Here is a 22,595-nt window from a genome sequence, read left to right as displayed (position 1 = left end):
GTTTGAAATTGAAGTAAAAACACTGAAATTAAAAATAAATTCAAAAGCCCAATGTATTTATTTATTTATTGTTTATATATATATATATATATATATATATATGTTCATAAATTTACTGTACATTTGTAAATTTTTATATTAATCCTGTCCCCACTGAGTGCCAGATTCAGGGAATTTCAATCCTAGTTTCTTATGGATATTTAGTGCAAGGAAGTGGGAACGAGAGTGCAAGTCTTTGGTTTTCTGGATTACTTGCTGGTAAGGGGAAATGGCTTTTGTTCCCATGACAACGTGACCTAGTTTAGAGTCTATTTTAGCATCGAGTCGGGCGTGTCGGATCAAATTGACAATCCACTGCTCTGCGGCATCGGGTGTCATGTTCAGCTTCTGCGACAGCATGTTGATGCTGATGCACTCGTGGATTCGACAGAAAATCTCAAAGATGAGGAGACGCGCGTTCTCGATGAACTCGTTGACGAGGTTGCTCAAGAAGAAATCGTAACAGAAGACGGCTTCGCATTCCCGTAGTTTTTGCTGGGCACCATCGAAATCAAAGTTGACGTAGAGGCATTCAACAAACTCAGTGATGGGGTCTCTGTAAGAATAGCTCTCCTGTTGAATGACCTTCACCAAATCCTTGAGAACCTGAAAATACAGAAAGAAAGGGAAAAAAAAAAAAAAAACATATTGTTTAAAAATTTACAATGCTTTTTACAGATGATTTGCTGGTCGGGAAATTGAACTGGTTATCAGAATATTTTCAATGAAGGCATAAGAGATTTCGAAACTACATTTGTAAATCTATCTCAACTCAGAGTAGCTAATTTTTTATATTTATTATTTACATATGCTAGAAATAGCAGTCATCTCTCCATCATTTTGAAAGGCATCTGCTTGCAAGTTACTTGGGGAGCCTCACTAGTGCTAGTGTCACAAAAATGCACCCAGTACACTTTGTAAAGTGCTTAGCATCAGGAAGGACTTCCAGCCATTGGAATTATGCCAAAGCGAAAATTGGAGCTCAATACAGTCCTTTGACTTGTCAGATCTGTCAAACTGTCCAAATAATCCTTTCTATTATAGGCACAAAGCCTGAAATTTGAGGGAGGGGGATAAGCGATCACATAAACCCCAGTATTTTACTGGTATTTAATTTATCAACCCCGAAAGGATGAAAGGCAGAGTCGACCTTGGCGGAATTTGAACTCATAATGTTGCGACAGGCGAAATACCGCTAAGCATTTCGTCCAGTGTGTTAGCAATTCTGCCAGCTCACTGCCTTAATAATAATAATAATAATAATAATATACTACTATAGGCACAAGGCATGGAATTTCAGGGGAGGGTGTGAGTCATTTATATTGACCCAATGTTCAACTGGTACTGATTTTATCAACCCCGAAGGGATGGAAGGTAGAGTGGACCTCAGCAGAATTTGAACTCAGAGTGCCAAGACGGACGAAATACTGCTAAGTATTTTGCCCAGCGTGCTAACGATTCTGCCAGCTCACTGCCCTAATAATAATCCTTTCGACAACAGGCATAAGTCCTGAAATTTAGGTGGGGGGGGGGGAGGTAATCGATAACATCGACCCACGAAAGGATGAAAAGCTATGTCGACCTTGGCGGAATTTGAACTCACAGCGATGCGACAGGCGAAATACCGCTAAGCATTTTGCTCGGGGCGCTTACGGTTCTGCCAGCTCACCGCTTTAATAAATAATAATAATAATAATCCTTTCTACTTAAAGCCTGAAATTTGGTGGGAGGGGACTAGTCGGTTATATCGACCCCCAATATTTCACTGGTACTTAATTTATCGACCCCGAAAGGATGAAAGGCAAAGTCGACCTCGGCGGAATTTGAACTCAGAACGTAGATAGAGACGAAATGCCGCTAAGCATTTTGCTCGCCATGCTAATAATTCCACCAGTTCGCCGCCTTAAATAATAACAAGGATTTTAAAGTTTGATACAAGGACAGCAACTTTAGGGAAATGGCGAAGTCGATTACGTCAACCCCAATGCACAACTGGTACTTATTTCATCGACCCCCAAGAGGATAAAAAAAAAGCAAAGTCGACCCTGGTGGCATTTGAATAAGATCCAATTTAAAAAAAAAGGGGGTGGGGTGTCAAAATCCCCCTCATAGAATCCAGGTGAGAACAACCAAGGGCAACAGGAGCCACTGACAGATTCCTTTAGTGAATTTATTTTGTTGCGTTTCCTTCAATGCAAACCCAGTTGAAATAGAAGAACGGTCTGAAATAGACATGAGCAACCCCTTTTTCAAGAAGCGGGCCGCATGAGACAGGGATCATCATTAGGTGAGCCACACTATAAAAAAAAAAAAGAGAAATTTTAAAGTAATTTTTTTTGTTTGGTATGCCATATTGAGAGAATCCCAGGGTCTAAACTAGAATTGACGAGATTTGAAACTTATGGGAAGGGTGAAAGAAAAAACATGGCAACGAGGACGAATTTGTGCTTCAGGCAGGCCTAACAGAGCACTTCGTATTCTTAGACCGAATATGGTTCGTCGATTCATTTATAGTATTCTCTGAACCATTTACAGTGTTTCGTAATTGTTTGTAAACAAAATAAATGCCTATACAATAAATATCGGCAATCCTAGCTTTTAGCGTACCATTTTAATTCTTAGCATAAGGTAAAATAGGTCGAAATATTGACACACGTGCATAGGTGAGATAGTTAAGAGAGAGACAGATTGTGTATTGATGGAGTATACGTACTTTAGTTAATTAATAGGAGTTAGTATCAGACACATGTTAGTTTATAATAGTATATATAAATAATATAATCAACTCACCGATCTCCGGCGACTCTTGTTGATAATAACAGCTGTGGTCAGGTATCGAAGGATGTGAGGACAAACAGTTTGGATTGTATTCAGGTATGGAGGTTGATAAAGAAATAAATCTACGAGTAGATCAAGGCCATCCAAATTGTTAAAAAACACAAACAAGGACCAGTGAACGAACCAGGTTCTTTGCTGTAAGGTCTGCAAGGCGGGCCAAAAAGCTGCATTGGTGTCGATATATTCCCTCAGCCTGTTTAGTTCCTCCAGAGCGGCATCGAAGTTTTGCAGAAGTATTTCTGATGCCAGGATACCCCATAATGTGTTGAGGTAGAATTTGTCGTTGGTTGGTAGAAGAATACGAACGAAATAGAGATATTGGCTGGTGAATTCGTAGTTGCCACATTCGAACTGGAACTTGGCGTAGTTGTACATATCTTCTGTAATATTCTTACTGATATCATGACGAGTGGTGAGATATTCATACAACTGGCTTCCATCTCTGAAGTTACTGATGGTTTTCATTACTTCAGGATCATTCATGACTTCGGCGATTTTCTCAACCCGTTCCTTGAGTTTTTTGTCTTCGGCCAAGACACGGTTTAAGTTCTCGTGGTAACTTTTGGGGATGTCTTGCAACGGATACAGATCGTGATGAAGGGTTATGGCATAACGGGCCATTTTAGTTTTGCTGATAATCTCTAGTTTCCCTCGAATTAATTCTTTATTATCGTACACGTTGTTGTCGGACAGGAATTCCATGAATGGTAAAATGAGATGCCGGTCGAAATACTGTGACAAACGGTTAGTTAAATCAAATACTGCCATGGTGCTGTTGTTGTTGTTGTTGTTATGATTATTATTGTTATTATTAAGTGCTTTGTTTGTTTGATCAAATAAGGATGAAGAAAACTACAATCACATTGGAGAGGAAGAACAAAAGATTTCAAACTACTGGTCTCACAGAATCCTCAAGCTTTTTAAATATTCCGTCTTTTTTTTCTTTAAAAATATTCGTCTTTAACAAAATAACTTCCGAGCCAAATGGTTTCCTGGCTAAATAAGTAAATCCTGGAGATATTTCAAGATGAAACTCGTTAAACTTTTCCAAGACGTGACACGATGACATGAGAAGTCAAGCGCTTGTTGTAAGCTTATACAAAAACCGAAACGGTTACCAACACCGCTTAGTCATGTCTCACGAAGATATAAAAACAATTACAATATAATATTTATTGACGACATTTATTCTAAATAAACATAACTATTTAAATTTCGAATAAAGAAAATAAAATCTATTATACAGTTTTAAATTATATATATTAGACGTTATATTGATTTCGTTTCGTTTTTGCAAACACTGAATAAAGTTTATACTTTATACGTGCTGGGTTACATGTAAAACGCAAACATGCGCTTCCTGAAACTTACATATAATAGTACATTTTTTTTCCGTATCCTTAATTTTTATTTATTCTAATTGCAGTGGAATCAAGTATATTAAATAAAAACATTTAAAGATTAAATAAAAATAGATTCTTATTTTCTATTTATTGAAGTTTATATTGCATTATATCCGTTCCTTCTCTTCCTTCATGGTATATACGAAATTTCTTCGTGAACCGTGAATAAGACGGACAAATTATGGTTGTTTATCGAAATAAACACATAAATATAAAGACTTCCAGGAAAAATACAGTAAATTTAATAATAACGTATTTCATTTGGAAACAATTTAATAAAAAAACTATCAAACAATTTCGATGTTGTCTATTTTAATATCTGCACTTACGACATACAGCGAAGTTGATTAGTCGATGTTAAACTATTTTTATCGGTTTTTTTTTTTTTTTGTTTAACTCTATTTTGGAAATAAAAAATAACTAATATTTTATTCATAATAATATAGTAAATAAATATTTTGTTTAATCAATTGCTAATGTATTTTTGAAATATTGAAGCATTATATTATTATTTTTAACTGTGCATTCTAATGCCGCTTATGGCGGGAGAAGCAACAGAAAAGTTGCCAGTCCTTGTTGCTTTCGTCTCGGTTACTTCCGGTCGCATTTCCCTTTAAAGAAGTTAACACTTTTGGCGCCATTTTTTAAAAAATATGCATATATATTTATATGTATATCTATAAATATCTATCTATCTATATAATACATACATACACACATATTCTTTTACCTGTTTCAGTCATTTGACTGCGGCCATGCTGAAGCACCGCCTTTAGTCGAACAAATCGACCCAAGGACTTATTATTTGTAAGCCTAGTACTTATTCTATTGGTTTCTTTTTGCCGAACCGCTAGTTCACAGGGACGTAAATACACCAACATCGGTTGTCAAGCGATGGTGGGAGGACAAATAGACACTAATGCATACATACATCTCTCTCTCTCTCTTTATATATATATATATTTCAGTTTCCATATACCAAATCCACTCACAAGGCTTTGATAGGTCTAAGGCTATGATAAATGACACTTGCCCAAGGTCTCACGTGGTGAGACTGAACCCAGAACCATGTGGTTGGGAAGCAAGCTTCTTTATTTCATCAGATTAGCCATAAAGGGTTTACATTGATAGAAGCATTTGCGGGCTGGACAAAACAGAAATGAGATGAATGATAAATAAAATATATGATATTGATGAGCGAAGGCAAACGACACCTGCCGATCACATGGTTCCGGGTTCAGTCCCACTGCGTGGCACCTTGGGCAAGTGTCTTCTACTATAGCCTCGGGCCGACCAAAGCCTTGTGAGTGGATTTGGTAGACGGAAACTGAAAGAAGCCGGTCGTATATATGTATATGTATATATATATATATATATGTATGTGTGTGTGTGTATATGTTTGTGTGTCTGAGTTTGTCCCCACCAACATCGCTTGACAACCGATGCTGGTGTGTTTAGGTCCCCGTAACTTAGCGGTTCGGCAAAAAGAGACCGATAGAATAAGTACTAGGCTTACAAAAGAATAAGTCCTGGGGTCGATTTGATTCGACTAAAGGCGGTGCTCCAGCATGGCCACAGTCAAATGACTGAAATAAATTTAAAAAAAAACATTTTTCATCAGTTTCAATAGCGCCAAAATCACATTTCCAATCATAGCTAGAGTTGCCTCCCTTGGAGGCTTGCGGTAAATTTGAAAAAGATTTTTCAAAAAATGGCTAACGTTGAATGTTATTTTGATACAATGACAGCAGACCCAGCATCAGCGAAACAACCTGATTCTGTAAAGGACTCTGATGACCCTACGAAGACCCTTAAAGATTGTCGCAATCAAATGAATACATGTAAAAGCGACGATTATCCTCCTAAGGTTGCGTATATCTTCAATGATTCTCTGCTACAATGGTCAAACTTCGGTTTAAAAGTTCGACAAAGAGTAAGTTGCTCAAGGATTTATTTCACTTCCTTTTTTTTTCCTGTTATTTAATATTGAATGGAGACAGGATTGTTTTGAAAAGTGAAGAAAAAAAGATATACAGTTCCATTTCATGTAGATCTTTACCCTATCAAGCTACATTCGCAACTTATTTACAAAATACAAGGCGTACCTACACAATTGTGCCCCTCTCGACTTTGTTTCCTCATAACACTCAGAATGGATATTTTTAAATGGAATTTTCTATAAATATTTTTTCAGATGTTGTAGATTACGATTATATCGGAATTTAATGTAGAAAACAAATAACTTGTGGGTACGCACACATACATACTGACACACCTCACAACATTGGTCGATATAATTTTCAAAATTTCAAGAATTATTTCTTATATTTAATTGTTTATGTGGTGGAGATGGAGTATATGTAATCTGGGTATACCCCCACTTTTAAATTTTGTTTTTTTTACGGAATCATATGTTTCAGACCATGGAGAATCCGATTCTGGAAAAAAATTTTCAAAAATCTCAATTTCAAAATTTCGACCCCCCCGCCCGGTTTTTATATAGATCCACAGGGTAAACCTAACCCTAACCCTAACACTAGTTTTGTGAGATTTGGCTGTTATTTCTAGCATGTAAATAGCCTGCTTGGTGGGGGAGGGGAATTGAACTTTTTCAAAAATTTTTTTTTCAGAATCGGAATCTCCATAGCCTAAAACGTGGGATTCCGTAAAAAAAAATTAATAAATAAGGGTGGGGAAGGTTCAGATTACATATAGTCCATCTCTACCGAAAAAAAAATATACAGTTCCATTTCATGTAGATCTTTACCCTATCAAGCTACATTCGCAACTTATTTACAAAATACAAGGCGTACCTACACAATTGTGCCCCTCTCGACTTTGTTTCCTCATAACACTCAGAATGGATATTTTTAAATGGAATTTTCTATAAATATTTTTTCAGATGTTGTAGATTACGATTATATCGGAATTTAATGTAGAAAAAAAATAACTTGTGGGTACGCACACATACATACTGACACACCTCACAACATTGGTCGATATAATTTTCAAAATTTCAAGAATTATTTCTTATATTTTATTGTTTATGTTATGATTTTATTTACTCCATGTCTCCACATGGGGATTAACACATACTTTAAGAAATTATTATTTCTTATATTTAATTGTTTATGTTATGATTTTATTTACTCCATGTACCCACATGGGGATTAACACATACTTTAAGAAATTATTATTTCTTATATTTAATTGTTTATGTTATGATTTTATTTACTCCATGTACCCAGACCTTGTGGACACTGTAGATGTGTCGGGACCTTTATATTTAAGTAGTACTCAAAATAACAGCTAAATCGCCCTTAAATCACACACACACAATTTCTTTTTTCTGCATAATTATATGAATTCCCATGTGTAGAACACAAATTCACAAATAGTTTCTGGAAATTCCAAAAACTAGAAAAGTTACAAGGGGTTTTATGGGGTACTAAAAGCAGAATTCCTCCTTATTGTGAAAGATCGTCCTGTCATCATCCTTAGGCCAGGCAGGACAGGCAGGCAGTTGTTAACTTGTTTGGTGGCCTTGCTAAAAGAGGATGGATGTGACTGAGAAGGCTGAAGACAGGCACCTTTCTCTTTGGTCAAGTCTTCATAAACTTTTGAAAAGGAAAAATGTGAGTGGAGAAAGTGATACTGCCCCTCCTGGTCAGTTTATTGATAAGTGGATGAGAGTGGCGAGAATGGCCCAAGTGAGTGAGCATACTCCGGATATGCACCATGTGCTGCCATCTGTTGGCACGCTACAGAACTAGTCCGAGAAATTTTTGATACCACCTTGTATATCGTCTTTATAAGGTGGCTAGCTGGCAGAATTGTTAATTTGTCAGATAAAAATGCTTATTGACATTTCTTCTGGCTTATTGATAAAATGCTTATTGACATTTCTTCTGGCTTATTGATAAAATGCTTATGGACATTTCCAACCTAACAGAGGTCAATGTGGCTTCTCATCCCATTAATTAGGGTTGATTAAATAATAAAGTGCTTGAAAGTGGTGCCCCAGTGTGGCTGCAGTCAAATGACTGGAACAATTAACACAATTAACAGTTACCTGACACTGATCTGGTGATGGCATCATATTGATTTTTACCTTTGTATCTGCGTTAATTAGAACATTGTCTCTTACACCTGTTTAAATATTTTTACTTCCAGGGTAAACTAGTTCATGCTCTGATTGAAGCATATGGGTTGACAAAATATATGAGGTAATTAAGTTTTTATTTTCTAATTAGTTGTGTTTTGTGTATTTTCTGATATAGTCATCGTCATCGTCGTTTAACGTCCGCTTTCCATGCTAGCATGGGTTGGACGATTTGACTGAGCACTGGTGAAACCAGGTGGCTACACCAGGCTCCAATCTGATTTGGCAGAGTTTCTACAGCTGGATGCCCTTCCTAACGCCAACCACACCGAGAGTGTAGTGGGTGCTTTTACATGCCACCCGCACGAAGGCCAGTCAGGCGGTACTGGCAACGGCCACGTTCAAAATGGTGTATTTTATGTGCCACCCAAACTGATATAAAAAATGTTTTTTTAATTGCTTTTTTTTTAATGTTTTTTTTTTTTTTGGATAATCCTTTATTAGTGCTTTTGTTTGTTTTCGAACTTCTCAAGATAAAATCAAAATCAACATGCTTCCTTTTTCTCAATATGTGTGTGTGTTTGTATATATATATGTATATATGTATGTTTGTATACTTGTATATATATATATATATATACTCTTTTACTCTTTTACTTGTTTCAGTCATTTGACTGTGGCCATGCTGGAGCACCACCTTTAGTCGAGCAAATCGACCCCAGGACTTATTCTTTGTAAGCCTAGTACTTATTCTATCGTCTCTTTTGCCGAACCGCTAAGTTACGGGGACGTAAACACACCAGAATCGGTTGTCAAGCGATGTTGGGGGGACAAACACAGACACGCAAACATATACACACACATACATATATACACATATATACGACGGACTTCTTTCAGTTTCCGTCTACCAAATCCACTCACAAGGCTTTGGTCGGCCCGAGGCTATAGTAGAAGACACTTGCCCAAGGTGCCACGTAGTGGGACTGAACCCGGAACCATGTGGTTGGTAAGCAAGGTACTTACCACACAGCCACTCCTATATATATACACACACACATACATGCATGTATGTGTGTGTAACTAGAGGAAGATTAGAAAGACAATCCCACATTGGCCAGGAAAGTATGTAAGTGGGTTCCAGATATAAGTGTTTGACTGAATGTAAAGATAAATATCAAAAGGCAATGTGTTTTTTGTTAATAAACAACAATTTATTACTTCTTCGCACACACACACACACACACACACACACACACACACACACACACACACATATATATATATGTACATATATATGTATGTATATATATATAGATGTATATTTATAGATATATATGCATATATATGTATATATACATATATATATGTGTATATACATATATATTGTGTGTATATATGTATATATATATATATTGTGTGTATATATGTATATATATATATATATTGTATGTATATATGTATATATATATATATGTATATATAGATACATTTATATATATGTATATATATACATATATTTCTTTCAGGTCATGCTTAAATTCATTTATTGAATTTGCTACATGGTCTGGCAAAAACGTATTTTCCGGTTTTGTCACCAACTTCATTTGTTGTTGTTGCTGTTTTTGCGACCCAACTAGATCCTCTAACAAGTTTTCCATAATCTTACAGATATTTTTGTAAAATATGTACAGCAAAAATGTTGAGTTTTTAATTTCTCCATGTGAAAAATTTTTCAATGTCATCTGCATGAATTGTTTATTTTCTTGTAAAAAATTTTTTTTTTTTTCAACGTTATCCTTGTGAATTGTTTATATCATTGTCCACTTGTACGTTATCATTGGCACTGTAATATTCTTGTCGCTACAATTATGTTGTGGCGGTATTCCATGTCTTATTACCTTTGACTTATCGGATCTTTTTTAAAACGGGGGCCACATTTTTCATTAATGTTTTACGTAGTGCTTTTGGTACCGAAAGACTTTCAAACTTCGTATACTTATCTATTTTGTGTTATAGAACAGAAAAATATTTTTGTATTCGAATTTATTTCATGTAAAAAATTGTCTTATTTCGATAATTTCAACCAATCACTGACGTCCATTCAGCCGATATACATTAAGCGCCGACTACATAAACAAACGATTCTTCGTTTTATTTGCTTTTTTCATTTTAAATTTGCTTTAACCCTAACCCTAACTCTAACCCTAGGGTTAGGGTTAGGGTTAGGGTTAATTGTTTCAGAATCGTTTGTTTATGTAGTCGGCACTTAATGTATATCGGCTGAATGGACGTCAGTGATTGGTTGAAATTACAGAAATACGACAACTTTAACATGGAATAATTTATGGATTTCTTTTTTTTTTAAGAAGACTAAGAGAAAAAGATGTTTTATATGACACATTCTACCAGTGATCCAAGTTTCAAAGTGTTTCGTTAATGAAAAATGTGGCCCCCGTTTTAAAAAAGATCCCAATTATGTTGTGGCGGTATTCCATGTCTTATTACCTTTGACTTATCTACCATGCTATCACTGATAGCTCCACAAGACAGTGACTTTGAAACGTCTACCTTGCCGGTAACCCAGACTCGTATATATCACACAACTGACACCAATCCCATCTGAGGACTCATACAACGACTCTACTACTTGCTATGACTGGCTGACTGTCTGACTTTATAGTGGCTGACTCATGCCGCTTTGTCACATGGGAAGTGGGATATCATTTTCACTACAACACTTAGATAATGTGTCGTTTGACTGCTATTTTTGCAGGTCAAGTGACTACCTAAAGGCTCATACAGTTGTGTAATAAAAATAACAGTTGAATGTGCATGAGGTACTATTTGAATGCTAGTGCATTGAGGAAGTAAAAGGATATTGGCAGCAATTGCTCAAGACTTGTTATTATTTTAAGAACATGTAATGTTTATGTATGATGCTTATTGAGATGGAAGTAGAAAGAGAGTAAGAATTCAACTATAGTTAGTATGATTTTGATAATGTTATGCACCATGAGTTAACTTTAGTTAGAGACAGCAGGACATACACTATTGTACATTATTTACATTATCTACATTTGACGGATATTCGTCCTCATCTTGTTTGTTGTTAACACAACGTTTCGGCTGATATACCCTCCAGCCTTCGTCAGGTGTCTTGGGGAAATTTCGAACCTGGGGAAATTTCGAACTTGGGGAAATTTCAAACAAGATGAGGACGAATATCCGTCAAATGTAGATAATGTAAATAATGTAAATAATTCCTCATCTCTTAAATATAGAACTGTATACACTATTGTGCCTAATTGCATTCTCAGTTTGCTAAACGAAATATTAATCCAACAAGGGAAGATTCAAATAAGCTCAATAGTTTACACAGCACTTGACAAAATTGTATTCTATATTTACAGTTAAATCATTTGCCCTGCAGTTAGTTGGCTTTGCAATTTTGTCATTTTTTCGGTCAATAAAGTGATGCTAGTTTCATGCTTGGGTGTGAAAAGTGAAGACAATTCATATTAAAAATAGGACGTGCAGGTGACACGTAAAAGCACCTACTACACTCTCTGAGTGGTTGGCGTTAGGAAGGGCATCCAGCTGTAGAAACTCTGCCAAATTTAGATTGGAGCCTGGTGTTGCCATCCAGTTTCACCAGTCCTCAGTCAAATCGTCCAACCCATGCTAGCATGGAAAGCGGACGTTAAACGATGATGATGTATGTATATATATATATATATATATATATATATATATATATATATACATACATCTATATATACATGTATGTTTATATACATGTATATTTATATACATGTATATTTATATGCATGTATTTATATGCTGGAGCACTGCCTTTAGTCGAGCAAATTGACCCCAGAGCTTATTCTTTCCAAAGCCTAGTATTTATTCTATCGGCCTCTTTTGCCAAACCGCTAAGTTACGGAGACATAAACACACCAGCATCGGTTGTCAATCGATGTTGGGGGACAAACACAGACACACAAATACACACACACACATATATATACATATACAAATATACGACGAGCGTCTTTCAGTTTCTGTCTACCAAATCCACTCACAAGGTTTTGGTCGGCCCGAAGCTATAGTAGAAGACACTTGCCCAAGGTGCCACACAGTGGGACTGAACCCTGAACCATGTGGTTGGTAAGCAAACTACTTACCATGCAGCCACTCCTGCGCAGTTATCATTCAGCTAGTGTTAGGTACATAGATTGTGACTAAGGTTTGGTGGAAGATTTTGATTCAAAACTTATGAAAACATGACATTTTTACTCAGAGCCAAAGCTGGTTTCAGCCGGGTTGGTAATCAAAGGGTTAAATGATGATGATATTGAAAAGCATATAAACTCTTATATATTTTAAACTGTTCTCCGAATGAAGAAGGACACCAAAAATATACTTATTTCTATTTTTATTTGCCAGGATTGTTTCTCCGAAGAAGGCAACATTTGATGAAATGGCTGAATTCCACTGTCGGAATTACCTGCAGTTTCTGGAATCTATCAATAAGTTCGATGATGAAGAGAAATACAGTGAAGAAGCTGAACAATTTGGACTAAGTGAGTCTTCCCCTGCTGCCCACCACTCCCCATTTTTGTTACCCATTGATGTATGAAATGGATATGTTGAGGAGACAACTGGTCGTCTCATCACCACTGGTTATTTTTCTATCATGCAATGACAAGGCAAGGGAAAAACACATGCATGCACAAACACACTTATACACACACACATCTCATCATCATCATCATCATTTAACGTCTGTTGTACATGCTGGCATGGGTTGGATGGTTTGACTGGACCTTTTAAACCAGAGAGCTGCACTGGGTTCCAGTCTGATTTGGCTTGGTTTCTATGGCTGGATGCCCTTCCTAATGCCAACCATTTTTTGCTAAATAAACACTCGCACTATATATTTGTTCTTCACTCGTTTCTTACTGTTTTTATTTTAACTCATGTCCGGAAATCTTTAATCACACATCTGCGACACTTTTCGTTTTCATGTGTGCTCTTGCTCCACTTACTCCATCCTCAGTAATAAACAAATGAAGAACAAATATATAGTGCGTGTGTGTTTATTTGGCAAAAAAAAAATAACCGACCATCCAGAAATACAACAATATAGTGAAGAGAAAGTTACATTGACAACCAGCTAGAGGCGGTGTCCCCTTGGAGGCTAAAAAATGGTAGTAATATCGATATGTGTAAGGATTTTCGAGCGAGATTGTTGCCAGTGCCCTTGGACTGGCTCTTGTGCGGGTGGCATATAAAATACACCATTTTGAGCGTGGCCGTTGCCAGTACCGCCTGACTGGCCTTCGTGCCGGTGGCACATAAAAGCACCCTCTACACTCTCTGAGTGGTTGGCGTTAGGAAGGGCATCCAGCTGTAGAAACTCTGCGAAATCAGATTGGAGCCTGGTGTAGCCATCTGGTTTCACCAGTCCTCAGTCAAATCATCCAACCCATGCTTGCATGGAAAGCGGACGTTAAACGATGATGATGATGAACCATGTTGAAGTGGCAACAAACATTACTTCTTGGTATAGTTACCACTTTTATTTCTTATAGGAATTTTCCAATTTGCTTGTTGAAAGCTACTTCCCTTTGTGTTAATGGTCGATCAGAAGACATCACACTTGATTCTTTTTTTTTTTTTATGCTTCCTTTACACATTGTAGGTTATGATTGTCCCACTGAGAAGGGCATCTTCGACTACGTGAGCCACATCGCTGGTAGTACCATTGAAGCAGCCCGCTGTCTTGTGGATAAAGAAAACCCTTGCCAAATAGCAATCAACTGGTTTGGAGGTTGGCATCATGCTCACAGGTGAGGGTTTTGTCTTGAATGATCTATTTTATTCACTTCACAGTCATGAGGTGTGGGGTTCAATCCCACAGTATGCCATGGTGTGGGGTTGGTGACAGGAACAAATTCTGTCTGAGCCATGCTAGCAGAGAAAACTAGGCGTTAAAAAGATGGCATCATTGTAATTCTTGCTACTATTACCACACATTATTTTGCCATCGTCTGCAAAGCATGAGAGCCTCTTGGTGGTTGTTCTAGCTGCTAGAAATAGCAGCTGCATTTAGCTAAAGTTACACCCTAGCGTTTTTTATGGGAGGAAGAGCATATTGCATAATGTATTCTTAGACAACAATGTGTATCAAGAGAGTCATGGCTGGAAATTCTCTGGTCATAGCTTTGCTCAGTCAATGCTGTCTTTCATTTCAAATCTTCTGGGGGCATGTCTGGCCATGAGGAAATATTCCTTTACTCGGAAACAGGTGAGGGTTGAAGACAGGAAGGACATCCAACCATAGAAAATCTGCTTCAACAAATTCCATCTGACCCATGCAAGCATTGAAAAGAGGACGTTAAAACAGTTACGATGATCAGTGATGGTGAGTGATGGTGAGTGATGATGATTGATGATAATGGTGATGGTGATTGTTGATGATGACTGATGACGACTGACAGTGTTGATGGTGATGATGACTGATGACGACTGACAGTGTTGATGATGACTGATGACGACTGACAGTGTTGATGATGACTGATGACGACTGACAGTGTTGATGATGACTGATGACGACTGACAGTGTTGATGATGACTGATGACGACTGACAGTGTTGATGATGACTGATGACGACTGACAGTGTTGATGATGACTGATGACGACTGACAGTGTTGATGATGACTGATGACGACTGACAGTGTTGATGATGACTGATGACGACTGACAGTGTTGATGATGACTGATGACGACTGACAGTGTTGATGGTGATGATGACTGATGACGACTGACAGTGTTGATGGTGATGATGACTGATGACGACTGACAGTGTTGATGGTGATGATGACTGATGACAACTGACAGTGTTGATGGTGATGATGACTGATGACAACTGACTGTTGATGGTAATGACTGATGACGACTGACAGTGTTGATGGTGATGATGACTGATGACGACTGACAGTGTTGATGACTGATGACGACTGACTGTTGATGGTGATGATGACTGATGACGACTGATGACGACTGACAGTGTTGATGGTGATGATTGCTGTATGTCAATTCTTTCCTTCTTGATCTCTTCCAGAGATTCTGCATCAGGATTTTGTTACGTCAACGACTGTGTTCTGGGAATTCTGGAATTAAGGAAAACCTTCAGTCGTGTCCTTTATGTAGATCTCGATTTGCATCATGGAGATGGTAAGAATTTCGATATTTCTATATTTCTGATTTTTCTTTCTTTTCTTTTTAAAATTTCATAGAAATTTTTTGGTAGTTTTTATAGAACGATATCTTAGTGTACTCAATACACTCTATAGAGGTAGAAACGTTTAGTGAAATCAAAGGTTTGCTAACAATAGTCAAAAACTTTGTTTGCAGCAGGTTTTGAATCACCGCCGCCACTGCCGTATATACACTCGTTATCCATTTTCCATCCGCGATCTCGTTATTTACCTTTGACCTTTGGCTTTGATTTCTACAGAAAATCTGTAGAGATTACCTTAACGAGTGTTACTATTATTATTTTCCCCAGGTGTCGAAGAAGCTTTTGCAGTCACATCAAAAGTGTTTACCGTGTCTTTCCATAAACTGTTGCCTGGGTTCTTTCCTGGTGAGTTTTTTTTTTTTTTGCCACATTCTGGAAATTTAAGGAAAATGGTTTTGTTTCTTTTTTTCTTTTAGATTTATAATTTTTAATTCGCCTTGTAGTAAGTGTCTTCTAAGGAATAGCATTTAACTGTGGTTGGTCAGCAGTGAGTGGGTCATGTGACTGGTCAGTTGTTCTACTCTACTGCTACTACTACTACTACTGCTGGTTCTACTGCCATGGCCATCATGATGACCAGTACCTCCATTACTGCTACAGCTACCACCACCTCCACCATCGCTGCCACCACCATCGCTGCTACCACCAACACTACTACAACCATTATCACTACTACTACAACCATCATTAACTTAGTACCCTGATTTGTCAGGGGGTTCGGTGCACAGTGACAGCATGCTTGCGTGTCTTCCATCGGCACCAACACTTCTGCTGACCCGAGGTGGGTGCTGGCAATGTCAACTTGGCTATAACTACCTTGTTCAACATGAGAGAAACTGTGGGATCAAAGCAATGGTCTTGGCGGTAGTACTAGGCTGCCTCCAAGTGATAATGGCTGAACGCCTCTTAGCTGGAACCATAGACGGAGCTGATTCATTTTCATTTTTCCTTTCTTCTCTCTGACAATCCAGGAACTGGCAGCATAGACGACGTAGGTTTTGGTAAAGGAATTCATCACTGTGTCAATGTTCCGTTGATGGATGGAATAAAAGACGTAGAATTTGTGGCCTTGTTTAAAAGGTAAGGATTTTCCAATTGAACCAAACATGTATTCTTTTCTCATCATCATCATCATCGTTTAACGTCCACTTTCCATGCTAGCATGGGTTGGACGAGTTGACTGAGGACTGGTGAAACTGGAAGGCAACACCAGGCTCCAATCTGATTTGGTAGAGTTTCTATAGCTGGATGCCCTTCCTAACGCCAACCACTCAGAGAGTGTAGAGGGTGCTTTTACGTGCCACCGGCACGAAGGCCAGTCAGGCGGTACTGGCAACAGCCAAGCTCGAAATGGTGCATTTTATGTGCCACCCACACAAGAGCCAGTCCAGGGGCACTTTAAAAATGAAAATATACAAGATGCCAAGACACTGGACTATGATATTGTCCTTGAGTCCATCAGAGCCTGCCGAACTGTCCTGCCCATACCAGCATAGAACATGTTCATTAAACGATGATGAGTAGGACGATGATGTTAGCTTAGTATTGGTATAACTGAAGGTGAGTGCTCGTTGGATATATATATATATACCTCTGCTTGGTTTCATTTTTCTTGTGAAGAATTTCTTTTTGTCTATTATTCTTACAGGATAATGTCTGAAGTGATAGATGTTTTTGCACCAGAAGCAATTGTCTGCCAATGTGGAGCTGACGGAATTGCTGGGGATCCAATGAACTCGTTTAACCTAACCCCACAGAGTTTGATGAGCTGTGTACGTTATTTCACCACACTTAAAGTTCCTTTGTTGCTTTTGGGCGGAGGTTAGTTTCATTTAATCATGATCATGATGATTATTATTATTATTATTATTATTTTTATTATTAGGGTAGCGAGCCAGCAGAATCGTTAGCATGCCGGGCAAAATGCTTAGCAGCATTTTGTCTGTCTTTATGTTTTGAGTTCAAATTCCACTGAAGTCGACATTGCTTTTTATCCTTTTGGGGTTGGTAAAATAAGTACCAGTTGAGTACGGTATCAGCTGTTCACTACCAGTAGACTAAGGTAACACCCCTTATTTTTCGAGCACCATTTGGAATATTCAAGCGGTTCCAAGCAGTGCTGTTTTCTACAAGTGCTCCACCCTTATTGCTTGAGTTTGTTCAAAAGCTTCGTAATACGATCTTTCCTCTTGTCCTTGATGGCTTGGGATAAAAATTGGCCCCTTCCCATCTCTTATGAGGAATACTGAATATCTTCATGCACCTACTACACTCTCAGAGTGGTTGGCGTTAGGAAGGGTATCCAGCTGTAGAAACTCTGCCAAATCAGATTGGAGCCTGGTGTAGCCATCTGATTTCACCAGTCCTCAGTCAAATCGTCCAACCCCTATTTGTTCCATGTACTTCTCAAGATTTTTACTCACTGTTTCCAGGGCTCTGGTGAGGTGGCAAAATTGTTAGCGTGCTGATCTAAATGCACAGCAGCATTGCATCTCCCTCTACGTTCTGAGTTCAAATTATGCTGAGGTTGTCGATGAAATAAGTGCAACTAGGGCCCTTGGGGTTTATATAACAAACTTACTCCTCCCCACCAAAGTTTCAGGCCTTGTGCCCATAGAAGAAAGGATAATGATGATTGCTTTTTTTTTTAACTAATTGCAGGAGGTTATAATTTTTGTAATACATCAAAGACCTGGACTTTGGTTACTGCTGCAGTAATTGGCAAGAAGCTGTCTCCAAACATACCAGATCATAAGGTATTAGTGTTTGAATTTCTCACCTGATTGTCTCATTTCATTGATGTCTTGTGATATGTTGAGTTATTGATGTTGTGAAGGTGAATGGTCTAGTGGTTACAGCGTTCCACACTGGATTGCAAGATCGTGGTTTCAGTTTCCAGACTGGATAATGCTTGTATTTTCAATTAGGCTCTTTTGGTTGTTACTTTGCAGTCTTCATCATAGGTGAGGAGGACAAGTATGGAAACTGAATTAAAGGAAGCAAGTTTTGCTTTTATTTTACCGAAAACTCTTCTCTTCTGACAATGTGTTTCTTTTTTTTTTTTTTTCTCTCTCTCTCTCTTTCTCGTAAACTTAGTATTACATTACTTATGGACCGAGTTATGAACTGACTGTGGATCCAGGAAACAGGAAAGACTTGAATTCTTATGAAAACATCAGAAGCATCTATAAGAAAGTTCTTGGTTAGTATTGAAGCTCATTCAGTCGCTCTTTCACACACTCTCTCATTCATTCTTTGTGGCACCACCACCACCACCACCACCGCCACCACCATCATCATCGTCATCATCATCATCATCATCGGTGTTGTATCTTCTCTCGCTTCTTGTTACATCTGTGTATGGTCAAAATATTGTGCTTCTTATTGAATTGAGGTATCTTTGTCTGTTTTCTGGAAATCTTTCCTATCTTTTTTGCGTTGGTATTATTTTGAGGTCTGGAGGTCATGATAGCAGTTTACCAAGCCTAAGAATGCTTGTAACGATTTGACATTTGTTGGGGGGAGGCATATTCCGATGACAGAACATGAGAAATACTGTAACAGCTGCTGTTCTGTGTGTTCACCATCTGATCCTGGCAGAAATTTTTCTTGTCTGAGAAAAACCAAAACATGTTCGGTTGGAGGGGATGCTTGAGTTTGTTCAAAAGCTTCGTAATACGATCTTTCCTCTTGTCCTTGATGGCTTGGGATAAAAATTGGCCCCTTCCCATCTCTTATGAGGAATACTGAATATCTTCATGCACCTACTACACTCTCAGAGTGGTTGGCGTTAGGAAGGGTATCCAGCTGTAGAAACTCTGCCAAATCAGATTGGAGCCTGGTGTAGCCATCTGATTTCACCAGTCCTCAGTCAAATCGTCCAACCCATGCTAGCATGGAAAGCGGACGTTAAATGACGATGATGATGATGATATATATATATATATATATATATATATATATATATATATATATATATATATATATATATATATAGAGAGAGAGAGATAAATAGATAGATAGATAGATAGATAGATGAAACCATTTCATATCAAAATGTTTGCATCAAAAGATTCCATTCTTTTAATTCCTGATCTACTTAATTCTCTTTTCCCACTATTTTTTTGTGTGTATATATATCTATGTATGAATATATGTGAACGAATACATGTATATGTGTGTTTGTGTGTATGTATGTGTAAGGTGCTATGTTTTTATGTGTGTACATCTCTCTATGTGCTTATGTAAGGGTGTGTGTTGGTATGTGTGCATGTTTGTAATAAAACACTCCCTATTTAAACAGTGAATAACTAACTTCAAAATATCAATTTGAAAACCACTCCTATCAGAGTCACTTCTTGTAAATTTATGAGCATCTAATCATTGAAGTGCAAAAATTATTATTTTAAATAATTTTTCTGATAGGAGTGGTTTTCAAATTGATATTTTGAAGTTAGTTATTCACTGTTTAATATATATATATATATATATATATATATATATATATATATATATATATATATATATATATTTTATACTGTGAAGCTTAATTTAATTTAAATTTTTAATAAATTGATTTTAATTGAGTTTTTACCTGTAATTTTGGATTTTATCCCTAATATTATTATTATATATATATATATATATATATATATATATATATATATATATATATATATATATATATATATATATATATATATATATATATATATATAGGCATGGCTATGTGGTAAGAAGCTTGCTTCCCAACCACATGGTTCCGGGTTCAGTCTCACTGCATGGCACCTTGGGCAAGTGTCTTCTACTATAGCTTTGGGCCAACCAAAGCCTTGTGAATGGATTTGGTAGACGGAATATATTTGTGTTGTTGTGTATGTGTCTGTGTGTAACCCTGCCATCGCTTGACATCCAATGTTGGTGTGTTCACATCCCCGAAACTTAGCAGTTTGGCAAAGTAGACCAATAGAATAAACACTAGGCACTTAGGAGGCCCTTTCTCAAGATGTCACACAGTAGGACTGAACTTCTGAATCTGATATTACGTGGTTGTAAAGCAATTGTCATAACCACACAACCATGACAGCACATTCTCATTAGAAATATAGTAATGAGAGTCTTAACGAGAGCATAAGATATAAAAAAAACAGACTCCTGGTTTCATTTATGTATATTTCTGTTTTTTCTATTTGCAGAGAACCTGAGCCAGCTGAGAGCGAAATAGAACATTGGTCTCTTAAAAGGAAGGAGATGAAAGGACCCTGTTGTGGCTGTCTTTATGTTTTAACTGCAGGAATTTGTTAACCACAGAAGCAATGTTGAAATAAGTGTTTTTTGCTGGGGGGTGGGGGAAGGGGAGGGAAAAGAAAATCTGTTGTTGGTTGCTGCGCCTTTGTGTTTTTCATCTGGTGATTCTCATCGAAATAATGTTAGATGCGTGACTTACTATATTGCATTTAAGTATGGAACGTGCAAGGTGTGCAAATGTAATGTATGTATTTTATGTTTGTTTGGATGATGATGATGATGATGATGATGGTGCATGTGTGTATTTATGTGTGAATGTGCATGTGTGTGTATTTGTATGTGCATCTGTATCTATATGTATGTGTGTGCATGTTTGTCAATGTGCATCTGTACATATGTGTGTGTATGTGCATATGTATTTGTACATGTGTGTATATAAGTATATGTATGATATAATATATGTACATGTATAAATGTACATAGGTGTGAGAATAACTACGCACGTGTATATATTGTGTGTGTGTATGTGCAGTTGCGTATGTAAGATTACTATCTAAACTAAGTGCTTACAAAACCTGATTCTCACTGACTCATACACACACACGTAAATAAAACCACTTCTCCACCTGTCCGTCACTAATCTACTATTATATACAAGTTCACATTTACATAATGTAAATTTGAATGCCTGTTATGTGTGTCGATGTGTGTGTGTGTGTCTGTTTTCATATACGTGTGTATCTTGATATGTGTGTATGTCTATGTTTATATATATATATATATATATATATGTATGTATGTATGTATGTCCCACCCATTCCAGTATGGAAGGTGGACGTTAAATGATGATGATGATGATGATGGTATGTGTGTATGCATATGTATCTCTGTATATATATGTGTGTGTGTGTATTGATGGGTGTAAATTCATGTCTTTTAAAATGTTTTCATAATTTACCTTTTAATATTTTTGTTATATCCTTTATATATATATTATTTTATCTGTTTTTGAAATAAATAAAAATTTACCGAAAAAATTTTCTTTTTTTTTTTTTCTCATTCTTTTTTTTTTTTTCATTTTTGAATGCCTGCTCGATCGTTGTTACTAAAGGTACACGGTCTGAAACTTTGCGGAAAGGGGCAGATAATCGATTGCATCGATGCCTTCTACTCAACTGGTACTTATCTTATTGACCCCGAAAGGATGAAAGGCAAAATCATCCTCGACGGGACTTGAATCCCCTTCCTCCCCCCCTTCTTTATTATTAGGGCGGTGAGATGGCAGAATCGTTAGGAAGCTGTGAAAAATGCTTAGTGGCATTCCGTCTGTTTCCACGTTCTGAGTTCAAATTCTGTCGAGATCAACTTTGCCTTTCATCATTCTAGGGGTTGATAAATTAAGTACCAGTGAAACACTCGTGTCGATGTAATCGACTTGCCCCCTCCCACAAAACTTAAGGCCTTGTGCCTTTAGTAGAAAAGATTATTATGTGTAACCTTTCGAAGCGCCCCCCCCCCCTATTGGGAGTTTTATTTGTTATATCTTTCTCTGTTTTTCTCACTGTTTACACGAACGTTTTCTTCTTTTCTGACAAAACCCTTTGTAACTTTCGTCCTGTCTTTGTCCCTAAATTGTTTTTAATTTATATTAGCCCT

General features: G+C 37.2%; 2 protein-coding genes across 3 annotated transcripts; one reads left to right on the top strand and one right to left on the bottom strand.

Moving 5' to 3' along the window:
* Nucleotides 1-47: 47 nt before the first annotated feature.
* Nucleotides 48-3,977, bottom strand: LOC149131427 (eukaryotic translation initiation factor 3 subunit E-like). The gene is made up of 2 exons (XM_089339983.1): nt 2,830-3,977; nt 48-645 (listed from the first exon to the last, which is right to left on the bottom strand). Exons 1-2 carry the CDS (start codon nt 3,643-3,645, stop codon nt 139-141), a joined length of 1,323 nt encoding a protein of 440 aa, XP_089196109.1. The 5' UTR covers nt 3,646-3,977; the 3' UTR covers nt 48-138.
* A 1,867-nt stretch (nt 3,978-5,844) lies between these two features.
* LOC106874142 (histone deacetylase 8) lies at nt 5,845-21,976 on the top strand. Of its 2 annotated transcripts, XM_089339984.1 has the most exons (11): nt 5,846-6,213; nt 8,454-8,506; nt 12,832-12,968; nt 14,090-14,237; nt 15,513-15,625; nt 15,960-16,037; nt 16,664-16,772; nt 17,341-17,513; nt 18,354-18,448; nt 18,789-18,894; nt 20,888-21,976. In XM_089339984.1, exons 1-11 carry the CDS (start codon nt 5,992-5,994, stop codon nt 20,914-20,916), a joined length of 1,263 nt encoding a protein of 420 aa, XP_089196110.1. In that variant the 5' UTR covers nt 5,846-5,991; the 3' UTR covers nt 20,917-21,976. The 2 variants fall into 2 exon arrangements, with proteins under 2 accessions (XP_089196111.1, XP_089196110.1); XM_089339985.1 differs by lacking the exon at nt 18,789-18,894 and having other exon boundaries at nt 5,845-6,213; nt 20,888-21,030.
* The last annotated feature ends 619 nt before the right edge of the window (nt 21,977-22,595 follow it).

This window comes from Octopus bimaculoides, chromosome 22 (assembly GCF_046866305.1).
Source record: "Octopus bimaculoides isolate indiv1 chromosome 22, ASM4686630v1, whole genome shotgun sequence".
Taxonomy (NCBI): Eukaryota; Metazoa; Mollusca; class Cephalopoda; order Octopoda; family Octopodidae; genus Octopus; species Octopus bimaculoides.
Note: the sequence above shows the minus strand (reverse complement) of the source record. Positions and strands in the feature narration are given on the sequence as shown.